Source organism: Orcinus orca, chromosome 15 (genome assembly GCF_937001465.1).
Source record: "Orcinus orca chromosome 15, mOrcOrc1.1, whole genome shotgun sequence".
Taxonomy (NCBI): domain Eukaryota; kingdom Metazoa; phylum Chordata; class Mammalia; order Artiodactyla; family Delphinidae; genus Orcinus; species Orcinus orca.
In genome coordinates, this window is record NC_064573.1 from 73,376,649 (window position 1) to 73,390,449 (window position 13,801).

Genomic DNA, 13,801 nt, shown 5'->3' on the forward strand with positions numbered 1-13,801 from the left:
AAAAATATATATTTCAGAAGAAGTCAGAACAGATTTTTAAATTTTTATTTTTAAATGTTCTATGAGGACTCATATAATAAAACAGGCCCTAGATACTGCCAATATACTGTATTCATAATCAAAACTTTTCATTCATGTAGTATTTTTTTCTTTTTTAAACCAAAATGACACAATACTGTGTTCACTAGATGGCCTGGCACTTTGCACTAACTCCAACATGGATAAAACACTTGCTTTCTATGCTTTTAATTGAGGATACAGAGATGAATAAAACTCAACTCTTGTGGGAAAACTGTCTTCCAAATTCAGGCTCTGAAAAGAACACGGTCTTTCTTCTCTACCAGTTACTGCATTGTGTAACCTCAGGCAAAACTGCAGCACTCTTTGTGCCTTAGTTTCCTCACTTGTAAAATGAGGATAAAGTGGTAGCTGCCTCAAAAGGTCATTGTGAGGATGAGATAAATTAATCTATGTAAAGTGCTGAGAAGAGTGCCTGGTGCACAGTAAGTACTGCATGTGCGAGCTGTTCTGTTGCTACTATTGTCTGCATCACTATTATAGCTCTAATAACCTCAAAGATCAACTGAATTGAAGACCTGATGTTCAAGTCATTGGCCCAGAAAGTCTAAAAGATTAAATACAAAAGAGGACAGATCTTAAAAAGCCTAAGAAAATTTGGCATAGAGATTGATTGGAGAGAATGACAGCCCTCACTGAGGCCGTGTTGCAGAGAATCTAGGCACTCTCTTTTATCCATGGATGTGGTGTGGTGACCATAGAGAAACCTTGAAAGGTCTCAGGGGTAAAAAAGGGGAGTGGATATGGAAATGTAGCCAACCTAAAAGAATTACTATCCAGCTAAACTGAGGAACTGCATTGTCTGCAAGAACATGTCTATCTTGGAACAGGCCTCCCTGTTCCCTCAGGGTTGAAAATACCATGAGCACTGCAAACTTCCCAGAATTCGAAATGTTTATGCTTTCAAAAGATTACAGGGAGATACTTGGAAAAGAAACTGAGAACCTTTTCATAATAAACAGGAAGGCTGAGGGGGAAGATAGATACTTTGAACGACATTCTACTTAAATTTTAATTTAGGTCAGTGATGGGAATGGGCTGGGGTAAGTAGACACTTAGGAGTCCTTCACAAGAAAACAAATGGTGTTGTCCTAGGGACACACTCAGGATTCCCTTAGAAAATAACTGTCACAGCTAATCCTAATAAAGAAAGAAAATTCTAGTATTATTAATGTTTTTTATTTCTTTTGGTCATATGGCTCACCCGGGGACTCATCTAGACCTTAAAGGTTGGAATGTTCAAATATTCCTGTTTGGAGGTGGGAAAGGGTTTAGGAAAATTTGCTTTCCAAACTGGTGGTCACTTTCTTCTTCCCACCACCATAAAAACAAAACTATTAATCAAATTATGCTTTTTTCTTTTTTCCCTGTACAAGCCTCTGTGATTTTGCTTATGGTGTACTCCCTTCTTAGAATACCTTTCCCTGAAAATTTTCACCTGATAAATTCTTAACCTTAATGGCCCAGTTCAGAGGTGACACCTGTATCGCTTTTATAATCTCCTAGGGTAAAATGACTACATTATTTGCAGTCCTGTAATAATACTCTATTTTGAGTATTACATACTCTATTCTGTTTATTTGTTTACTACACAGTCTGTTCTGTTTATTTGTTTACATGTGTGTTTCTCTCTTACACTGTGAATGACTTAAGAACAGGAAATTGGAACTCATATTAATCTTTGTTTGCTTAAAAAACGTATACAGCACATAGTAGGTGCTCAAATGTTTACTGTATGAGATAAAATCTGAACACCTTAAGTGAGTACTTTTTGAGATAGTCAAGCTAAAACTGGAGAAAACAGAAGTGGGATTAAGCTAAACCACAGGAGTGTCCCTTTAGCAAATTTCCAGCAGGATCATCAGGTAATTAATGAGATAATTCCCTTTGATTTAAATAGCCCATCCCCAGGAAAGGGCACTATTTCCTCCTATAGGTCATCACCAGGACTCAGGCGGATTTACTTACTGCTTTGATGTAAATTACCTATGACTGATCTGCTGATTTGCTGATTGGTGCTTCTACATATACCTTCACTCTGCTTTTGCATGTGGAATCTTTTAATACTCAGAACCCACAACTTCTTCCCCTGTGCCTTCTATAAACCTCACAGAAGTCTTTCTTTTATAAGGTCATTACTGATTGATAGGAAATAGATTTGAATGAAATCCTTTTTGGAGCTTGTCATTAAGTAGGCACCCCCGGAAGTATATATATGGAAGTAGGCTTTAAATTCAGATTTATTTGGGACTTCCCTGGTGGCCCAGTGGTTAAGAATCCGCCTTTCAATGCAGGGGACGTGGGTTCAATCCCTGGTCAGGGAACTAAGATCCCACATGCCACCGCGGGGCAACTAAGCCCACACTCTAGAGCCCATGCACCACAACCAGAGAGCCCTCGTGCCACAACTACTGAGCCCACACGCTCTGGAACCCACATGCCACAACTAGAGAGAAGCCTGCGTGCTGCAACGAAAGATCCCGCATGCCGCAACTAAGACCCGATGCAGCTAAATAAATAAATATTTAAATTCACATGTATTTTATCCTGAAGAGAAGCCCATGTTCTTTTAGTTTGGGTTGAATGCAACAAACTAAATCTGAGGAAAAGAAAGATAATGAATATTTATTAAGCACTTTCCATTTCCAAGCACTGCTCTAGGTAACACGTTATTTCATTTTATCTTAACAATGCTATAGGATATGTCCTGTTAACCTGTTTTAAGGATGAAGAAAGTGAAGCTAAATGAGATTAAGTCACATAGTTGAGGTCACTTAATCAGTAAATGATAGAGCTAGTATTCAAATGCAGGTCCGATCTGAAAGCCAATGAAAATGCCACTCTACAACCACACCCACAGGAAAAGGCTCCTCACACCTACCTCTGGTTAGGTTTACCAGCAACAACCAGACCTCCAGTGGGCACTTCTTCCTGAATGCTTTCAGACAGCTTTTGTAATTTATCTCCAGCCCTGACCTCTTCCCTAACTTCAGGCTCCTCTATCTAACTGCCTACTCAACACATCCAGTTGGATAGCTGATGTGCATCTCAAATTCAATGTATATGAAAACCGAACTCCTCGTTCTAGGGCCCTCCACCCCAACACGCTTTACCTGCATCTTCCCTTTCTCAGGAGATGGCAACTCCATTCTTAGAAGTTTTAGGCCCACACAAAGGAATTATCACAGATTCCTTTTTTTTCCCCTTCTACCCACCACATCCAATCCATCTACAAATCCTGTGGGCTGTACCTTTGAAATTTACCTCAGAGGGTTGTTATGAGCATGAATGAGTTGATATTTATAAAGCTGTTAGAACAGTGCTTGGCATAAGCATTATGAGTATTTATGAAGCAAAAGAAATATCCATCATCCTACCGCTACTCTCTGTCCCCACTTTTCCACCCTAGGTCTGGCCAGTATCATCGTTCACCTAGACTACTGACTGCAGTAAGTCATCACCTAAGTGGTCTCCCCCTGCTTCCAGCCTTGCGTGTCCTCCTAGAGTCTACTCTCCAAACAGCAGAGCAATTCTTTAAAAACCCAAGTCATATCATGTCACTACTCAAAACAATCTAGAGATTTTCCATCTTACTCAGAATAAAATATAACAAAGTCCTTATCATGGCTTATAAGACTCTAAAAGATTCCTGCCCTCACCCGCCCTCATCTCTGATCTGCTCTTTTATCCACTGTGTTCTCTCTGTTCCACTCATCCTGGCCTCCCTGCTGTCCTCAGCCCTGTCGAGCATACTCTTCATCACCAACCGTGCATTTGCTATCCCGCTGCCTGGAACGCTCTTCCCTTAGATATTCACAAGGCCTGTTCCCTCACTCACTCGTGTCTCTTCCCAAATGTCATCTCATCAGAGAGGCCTTCTTTGTTCACCTGACCCCTACATGTGTCAATCTCTAGTACCCCCCTGTTTAATTTTAATCTAGAGCACTTATCACACATGATACTTAGCTTGTTAATTGAGTTATTGCTTCTCTCTCTGCCCCTGACGTCAGTTCCAAAAGGGCAGGGGCAGGGCCTTTATTTCATTTGTCACCGTAACCCCAATACTCAGAACTGTGCCAGGCACATAGTAGACAAATTTGTTGAATACAGGGAAAATGTGTATATATTCATTCATTTTCAACTTACAGTTGTCTATAACATACTCCTAAAATGTCACAGAGAACAAAACAAATTCTATAAAATACCCCATATTACAGGATGAGTTCAGTTTTCAGTAGGAAAATTTTATTTTTAAACATTAAGAATTTTATTTTTAAATCTTTCATTTGAGTAAAACTGACAGAAGATGAGTGAAGCCAGTTTTACCTTTGTACCTAATTACTTACCAGTAGTCACAAAACTCTATCAATAGTTACAAAAATATCTATAACTGGGATATAAAAGCCTTTTCCCCCCTCAGATTTACCTTATTGGTTATGTCCGTTTTGCAAAAACTATTCTAACAGAATTCAAGCATAATGATATTCCCTTATGGAAAAAATCCATGGCAAGATTTTTTTCTTAAAAATGTCTCCCACAGGGGCTGCCCTGATGGCACAGTGGTTGAGAGTCCGCCTGCCGATGCAGGGGACACGGGTTCATGCCCCGGTCCGGGAAGATCCCACATGCTGCGGAGCGGCTGGGCCTGTGAGCCATGGCCACTGAGCCTGTGCGTCTGGAGCCTGTGCTCTGCAGCGGGAGAGGCCACAACAGTGAGAGGCCTGTGTACCGCAAAAAAAAAAAAAAAAAAAAAAAAAAAATCCCACTAAATGTTCAAACATGGAAATGTGGAAGAACAGGGTTTAGATTTTGGAGACAGCAGCTAAGTGGCTGGGTGATCTCCTACGGGACATCCTACAAGTAAATTTGGGCATTTGTTGATGAAAATACTTCTCACAACTTGCCTTACTAAGATTATATATCATCTGATGGTTGCCATGGAAATAGCAATAATGCTAACAAGGTTTGGCTCCATAGGGTTTTACCACTGGGTGCAGAATTACTTTCTGTGACATCACTGGGGAAGCAATACAGATACTATGTGGGGATAAAAGCCGGTGAGACTTAAGTAGGGGAGCCCAAACTCTTCCTCCAAATCAGAGCCAATCCATCCCTCACCCTGATAATACCTATACTTCATCATCTAAGTTCTGATCCGCTTTAAACACTACATCCTCCACAGAGCCTAATAAACCCTAGCTCTCAGTTCTTGCTTCTGTCTCTCAATTCATATTTTTAAAATGGCCTTCATATCATAATTTAATTATCTAATGATAGCATCTTACATGGTTCCCCAGATGCAAACTGAATGAACAATCCCTGAGTGCCTATCCTGCACCAGGTACCAGTGCTAAGTGCTGTCACGTGAATTATTTCCTGAAGTCCTCATAATGATACCTGTTAGGCAGGTATTAGTAACACACTATTTAGATGAGGAAACTGAACTTTGGAGAGGTTAAGTTACTTTCCCAGTATAACAAGTTATTTCCTCAAAACAATCACTAGCGTTTGACTATAGGCTCCTCAAGGAAAGGGTGGCTCACCTCTTGCCACTTCTCCAGGATTCAGAAAGGGCTTGGCTCACAACAGGCAATCAGTTGACAAAAAATGACTTAAAGAAAACCAACAGTGAAAAAAATAAGAACTATGCTTGGTATAAGCAAGTGGGGAGGCAAAGACTGCTGGGACTTTTGTTTGTTTGTTTTTGTTTTAAGAAATCAAACATACTGAAAGACTTCTAATGATGTCCATTTACTATTTTGAAAAAAATATTAATTAAAAGATATTATATAAAGCTCTAACTATGAACATACTGTTTGGTCATGACCAGTTGTGAGATATGTTGCAAGTCATTTGTTATTACTAACAGAGTAATGAAGTAAATATTTCATTTCTTCAGAAAATTTCAATAGTCACAAATTCAAAATGTTCACTCGCTATATTTTCTTGACTAGAAGAGAAAAGGTATTGTATTATAGTTAGAGCTAGCTCTCTGGGCAAATTAAACATGTGTCTTGATGGAAAAAAGGTTAAGAACCAAAAAGTATTGGGACAGGGATCACCTGTCACGGGACTCCATTCCTAACTGGGTGAACATAAGCAATTCATGTAAGCAATCTGGCCTCGGTTTCCTCAGACCTTCAAACACATGGGACAAACTAACTCTACCCACAGCCAAACCACCCTTCAGGGGCAATTAGACGTTACTTTGTGTTCTGAGTTGGCATCTGTTCTATCTTCTTGTTTCTCCAAAATGGTGAGGGAGCAAGAGGAGCTTACTGCTTCTGCAAACTGCCTAGTGTGTTGACTTCGTGAAGACGAAACCCATAAGCCTTGAAGTTGACTCAGTTTTCTCCTGAGAAAAATGGAAGGTCAAAGGATGAGTCTCTTTTTAAAAATTCAGATTAAGAAAAACAGAGGGGCTTCCCTGGTGGCGCAATGGTTAAGAATCCGCCTGCCAATGCAGGGGACACGGGTTCGAGCCCTGGTCCGGGAAGATCCCACATGCCACAGAGCAACTAAGCCCATGTGCCACAACTACTGAGCCTGCACTCTAGAGCCCGTGAGCCACAACTACTGAGCCCGTGTGCCACAACTACTGAAGCCTGCGCACTCTAGAGCCTGTGGTCCGCAACAAGAGAAGCCACTGCAATGAGAAGCCCGCGCACCACAACGAAGAGTAGCTCCAGCTTGCCACAACTAGAGAAAGCCCGTGCACAGCAACGAAGACCCAACGCAGCCAAAAATAATCAAAATAAATAAATTAAAAAATAAATAAACACACCTAAACTTAAAAAAAAAAAGTAAGTTGTTCCAAGTGAATGTCCACTTCTCAGGAAGAGTTAAGAGATTAAAAGCATATCTCACCTTCTCAGCAATTAAGTACATAATGAAAACCCATTTCCGACTTCTCCAATGTGTTGGAAAATTGATTAGTTAATGTCTGCGAAGGCTTTCAAGTATAAAGCGCTATCTCACTGCTAAGCACTATTCTATTTAAACTTGTTTCTGCTTCCTTTCTGTCACCTCCCGTCTTATCTGGGATGCGATGGTGGAGATTAATTAACTGCAGTCTTATAAACCTGAAACTTCTCGGGAGCAAGGAAGCTTAAAAAGATAGAAATGAAAATTTCCGCACTTTCAGACAGAGGCTCATTTAAATGTCAGAATAATTATTCCAAACCAAAAAGAATCCAAACAACCTGCCACCTCAGAGCTCCTAGGTAGAGGAGAAGGTGCCGTAAAAATCAAAATGATCATTCATTAATAGACCTAACATATTAAGAGGAAGAGCAAAAAGCAACAATTCCAAATAACATGGTAATCCAATACTATTCCAACACACAGTTATTGAACATCCACCACAGGCAAGGAAAGATGTTAGGCACTGACTAGGACGCAGCCCTGCTTTCAAGGAAGGACATGAAACAGGTAAATGAACACACGCATTTTACATCTGCTAAAGTGAAAGCAACAACATAGAAGCATGCATATTAAAACATTCAACTGATAGAACTTAAGTTCTGGAAAGTGAATCCTCAAAGCATACTGAATCAATGTCTTTATTTATACATTTGATCATGGATAATTGCTATTTCTATACAATGAGAATCAACAGCTCTAAGCTTTCCCGCCAATCAGCCATAATTACTACATAAACCCAAATGAATGGGTATTAGGAAGCATGAAAGAAGTACATTTCCAGATGGACCTAGAGTTTATCATACTAAGTGAAAAAAGTCAGACAGAGAAAGACAAATATTATATGACATCACTTATACGTTGAATCTAAAGAATAGTTCAAATGAAATTATTTATAAAACAAAAACAGGGACCTCCCTGGTGGTCCAGTGGTAAAGAATCCGCCTCCCAATGCAGGGGACATGGGTTTGATCCCGGGTTGGGGAACTAAGATCCCACATGCCGCAGGGCAACTAAGCCTGAACGCCTCAACTATAGAGCCTGTGTGCCGCAAACTACAGAGCCCACGCATTCTGGAGCCTGTGTATCACAACTAGAAAGAGAAAACCTGCATGCCACAACTAGAGAGAAGCCCGCACACCATAAAGAGCCTGTGCGCTGCAATGAAAGATCCTGCATGCCTCAACGAAGGTCTCACCTGCCGCAACTAAGACCCAATGCAGCCAAAAAAACAAAAACAAAAAAAACCAAAAACAGACTCACAAACATAGAAAACAAATTTATGGTTACCAAAGGGGAAGTGGAGGGGGGGGAGGGAGGGATACATTAGAAAGAAAAAAAAAGGAAAAGAAATACATTTCCAGATGAATCTGAGGAAGAAAACGAGTCTGATGATCCAATACAAGGAAATTGCTTACTGATTCTATAGTTTGCTGCCACACTAAACAAAGTGTAGCTAGTTTACACTGTAGAAGAATTAAACTAGAATAAAGGCTATCCTTCTGATTATGGAGTAAATCCACAGAAGTCCTGAAATTATCTTCCATGGTTACACTTTCTGACCCATTAATTTTACTGCTAGGAATCTATCTTGAAGAATAATCAGAGAAGGGACTTCACTGGTGTTGCAGCGGTTAAGAATCCACCTACCAATGCAGGGGACATGGGTTCAAGCCCTAGTCTGGGAAGATCCCACATGCTGCGGAGCAACTAAGCCCGTGTGCCACAACTACTGAGCTTGCACTCTAGAGCCTGCGCCACAACTACTGAGCCTATATGCTGCAACTACTGAAGCCTGCGTGCCTAGAGCCCATGCTCCACAACAAGAGAAGCCACCGCAATGAGAAGCCCGCACACCGCAACGAAGAGTAGCCCCTGCCAGCCACAAAGGAAAGGATTGATTACCATAAAAGTCTGGAGAGTGGTTCCTCTGGAAGGAGGGGGTATGCCTGTGGAGGGGCTTGTAAGACCTAGAGCACAGGGGCTCAGCTAAGCCAGGCTGACTCCTGCCCACCAGCAATGGTGAGATAACAAATAAAAAGTTTGCTGATCCCTGCATCCCTTCAAAGAAATTGGCATATGAAGCCGAATTCCAGTTTGGGAGTCTCCTGGATGATCTTATATGCCAATCAGAGTCATAAAATCACATGCTATGGTCTCTCCAGGAACCAATGGCCCAGAAACTTCTGTTCAAGCCCAGCACTCCCACTCCAGGGAAGGAGACCCACCACCAGGCTGCAGCTCTCAAACCCCTCTGTGTTTAGTTAACTTTAGTATCATGATTTTAGTTAAAAATAAGTCCAGTCATGCCTTGATTGTACTTCGCATGTTCCCAAACCTGTACTCATTAAAACACAATTCTTGGTTTGTCAGGTAATCTTATCCATTTGAAATCTTCTTAATCTCATTTTTACAGATAAAATATAATTTATGTTAGTCTAAAACTAATACTGTTTCATTTTCCAATATATGAATACTAAATTATATGAACCAAAACCATATGACCATAGGAATCATAGGAAAGTTACGTGCGAAAATTTAGTTGGTGATATGCTATTTTTATCAAACCGTTCAATGACCACAAAGGATGAGAAATTATGTTCCAGTATTTGGTGGTGCTGAAAGCAGAATCCTTCAAAATCAATGCCTGAAAACGCCACAGATTACATGTCTTGTCAAAAGTGAGAAAACACAACTGAATAATGGAGGATCTCACATTATCATCATAAATGTACATCTACTAGCCAAAAATGTTTGATTTGAATCCAGTAAGCTTTAATATATAACCTCCAGTTAATAGGCAATGCCAGGGAATAGAAGAATGAGCTAAATGTCACTATGAGGAAGCAGCCAGACAAATACAGAAGCTGGAACTTTCTACAGGTCAACTGGCCCAGCTTCCTCAACATGTCAATGAAAAAGAGGAATTGTACTACAATAAATAATACTTAAGGGACCAGATATAATGCAACAAACATAATGCATAGTCCTGGATTGGATTCTGGTTTGCAAACCAAGAGTAAAGTACATCTTTGAAGGTCAATTGGGAAAATGTGAATATGAGCTTGAAATTAGGATAATGAAAAATTACTGCAGTGAAAATAGAGACTCCACTTTTAAAGGGTGCACACAAAATCCCACCTGCTCCAGGACCCAGGGCAGAAGCAGTAATTTGAAAGGAGCCTGGGTCAGACACACTTGCTGATCTTGTAGAGTCTCCCCGAGAAGCAGGAGGCAACTGGAGCTCACCCTAGGGACAAAGACACTGGTGGCAGCCATTTTTGGGAGCTTGCTCTACCATGTGGACACTGGTGTCAGCAAGTACCATTCTGCCCATCAACAGATGAATGTATAAAGAAGATGTGACACACACACACACACACACACAAACAGGAATATTACTCATAAAAAAGAATGTAATTTCACCATTTGCAACAACACAGATGAACCTGGAGGGTATTATTTGCAAAGTGACTGACAAGGGATTAATCTCCAAAACATACAAACAGCTCATGCAACTCTATGTCAAAAAAACAAACAACTCGAGCGCGGTGGAATGGTCAGCTGAGTCTCCCGGTTGCGTCTGGGAAGAGTCAGCGTGAGGCCGCGGTGTGAGGGCTCCAGGGACGGCGGAGGCGACCGCCGCTGGCTGGGGCTCGGGGCCTAAGACCCGAGCGTCGACACCACCCGCGCGCTCCACTGAGTGCCTGGGGCCGCCGCCAAGCACAGACCATGTTCATGGTGTGCCTGACTTCCCAGCTGCTCAGGGCTGTTCCCTGGGCAGGTTGTAGTGGGCCTTGGCCTGTCTGCGAGGTGTTGGGCAGGCATGCCTGCAGGCCTCGCTACAGCATGCAACCAATAGGCCCAAGTGGGGTTGCCTCCCTCCCTGACAGGCGGGTCCACATGGAGCTTGAGGAGATGCTGGTCCCCAGGAAGATGTCCATCAGCCCCCTGGCGAGCTGGCTGACCGTTCGCTACCTCCTGCCCAGACTGGATGCTGGGGCCCCAGGGACTGTGTCTCCAGCCCAAGTCTATGAGTGTCCACCCAGCCAAGTGGGGGAAGGGGTCGAGCAGGGGGGTAAGGAGGTCTGGGACGCACCCCAGATACAGTCCAAAAACGTGCTCAAGATCCGCCGGCAGAAGATGAATCATCACAAGTACCGCAAGCTGGTCAAGAGGACCTGGTTCCTGCGGCAGAAAGTCAGGGAGGGACGCCTGAAACGGAAGCAGATGAGGTTCAAGAGAGACCCGAGGCGCATCTGGCGGAAGGCGGGCCTGAAGGAAGCCCCCGCAGGCTGGCAGACCCCCAAGCTCTACCTGAAGGGCAAATGAGTCTTGTGTCTCCCTCCCCCAGCCCTGTTACTGCTGATGAGCCACCGTAATAAATATTTGGAGAACTTAGCCATCAAAAAAACAAACAAACAAACAAACAAACGAAACAAACAACCCAACGAAACAAACAACCCAATCAAGAAATGGGCAGAAGATCTAAATAGACATTTCTCCAAAGAAGACACACAGATGGCCAAAAGGCACATGAAAAGATGCTCAACATCACTAATTATCCGAGAAATGCAAATCAAAACTACAATGAGGTATCACCTTACACTGGTCAGAATGGCCATCATCAAAAACTCTACAAACAATAAATGCTGGAGAGGGTGTGGAAAAAAGGGAACCCTCCTACACTGCTGGTGAGAATGTAAAATGGTACAACCACTATGGAGAACAGTATGGAAGTTCCTTAAAAAACTAAAAATAGAACTACCATACGATCCAGCAATCCCACTCCTGGGCATATATCTGGACAAAACCATAATTTGAAAAGATACATTCACCCGAATGTTTACTACAGCACTATTTACAATATCCAAGACATGAATGCAACCTAAATATCCATCAACAGAGGAATGGATAAAAAAGATGTGGTACATATATACAATAGAATATTACTCAGCCATAAAAAAGAACAAAATAATGCCATCTGCAGCAACATGGATGGACCCAGAGATTATCATACTAAGTGAAGTAAGTCAGACATAGAAAGTCAAATATCATATGATATCACTCATATGTGGAATCTAATTTTTAAAAAATGATATAAATGAACTTATTTACAAAACAGAAACAGACTCACAGATTTCAAAAACAAACTCATGGTTACCAAAGGGGAAAGGTGGGAGGGAGGGATAAATTAGGAGCTTGGGATTAACATACACACACTACTATATATAAAATAGATAACCAACAAGGACGTAATGTATAGCACAGGGAACTCTACTAAATATTCTGTAATAACCTATATTCATTCTTTTTCAGATTATTTTCCTGTATATGTATAACTGAACCATTTTGCTATACATCTGAAATTAACACACCATTGTAAATCAACTACACTCCAATAAAATTTTTAATTTTTAAAAGAAGATGTGATACACACACACACACACGGGAATACTATTCAGCCATAAAGAAAAATGAACTTTTGCCATTTTCAACAACATAGATGAACCTGGAGGGTATTATGCTTAGTGAAATAAAGTCAGAGAAAGACAGATACTGTATGTTATCACTTATACATGGAATTAAAAAAATAAAACAAACTAATGAATATAACAGAACAGAAACAGACTCACAGATATAGAGAACAAACTAGTGGTTACCAGTGGGAAGAGGGAAGGGGGAGGGGCAGATTAGGGGTAGGGGATAAAGAGGTACAATCTACTATGTAAAAAATAAATAAGCGGGCCTTCCCTGGTGGCACAGTGGTTAAGAATCCGCCTGCCAATGCAGGGGACACGGGTTCGAGCCCTGGTCCAGGATGATCCCACATGCTGTGGAGCAACTAAGCCCGTGAGTCACAACTACTGAGCCCACGAGCTGCAACTACTGAAGGCCACACGCCTAGAGCCCGTGCTCCGCAACAAGAGAAGCCACCACAGTGAGAAGCCCACGCGCTGAAACGAAGACTAGCCCCCACTCACAACTAGAGAAAGCCCGAGCGCAGCAACAAAGACCCAACGCAGCCAAAAATAAATCAATCAATCAATAAAATTATTTTAAATAAATAAATAAATAAGCTATAAGGATATATTATACAGCACAGGAAATACAGCCAATATTTTATAATAACTTTCAATGGAATATAATCTAAAAAATTTTGAATCACTATGTGTACACTTAAAACTAATGTAATATTGTAAATCAATTATACCTCAATAAAAAAATAAGTTAAAACAAAATCTCCAAGGCAATGAATAGTAAGTGCTAAGTCAGTGATAATGAGCTCAGAAAATGAAGCAATCACTGCTAGAATGGTGAGGGAAGTCTTCACGAAGGAGCTGAACTGCCAGCTGGTCCTGGAAAAATGGGCAGAATTTGGATAAGCAGAAACTGCCCATTCTTTAACCCATCCGTCTGCCTAAAAGTGACAGGTCTATATGGAGGACAGCCTGGCTAGGCCATGAGATACTGAGACCAAAAGCCCCCCCAAATAAGCAAGCAAGCAAGCAAGCAAACAAACAAACCTCCCTTTAAACCCTAATCAGCTGTTCCTCGTTTTTGTCATGGCTCATGCCCAGCGTGACCCCAGAGCCACACCAGGAAGAGGAGCATTGATTTATTCTGTCCTCATTTTCCTAAAAGATTCCCTCTTCCTGGCTTCTGAGAATGGAATGTTTTGCCTCTGAGAAAGGAATATTCTAACACAGGTATGTGTGGGCCTTCGTATACATGTAATGGATTGAAGGGAAAGTATGGTGGAAGGAATTTTATTTTGAGACTGTCAAGGCAGCAGATACAA

General features: G+C 41.5%; 2 protein-coding genes across 8 annotated transcripts in view; one reads left to right on the top strand and one right to left on the bottom strand.

Moving 5' to 3' along the window:
- The window catches only part of BICDL1 (BICD family like cargo adaptor 1), a 96,476-nt gene that overhangs the window by 40,724 nt on the left and 41,951 nt on the right, over positions 1 to 13,801 (bottom strand). The window lies entirely within an intron of this gene.
- LOC101284705 (aurora kinase A-interacting protein-like) lies at positions 10,460 to 11,442 on the top strand. The gene has a single exon (XM_033408598.2). The coding sequence runs from the start codon at positions 10,732 to 10,734 to the stop codon at positions 11,329 to 11,331; it is 600 nt and encodes a 199-aa protein (XP_033264489.1). The 5' UTR covers positions 10,460 to 10,731; the 3' UTR covers positions 11,332 to 11,442.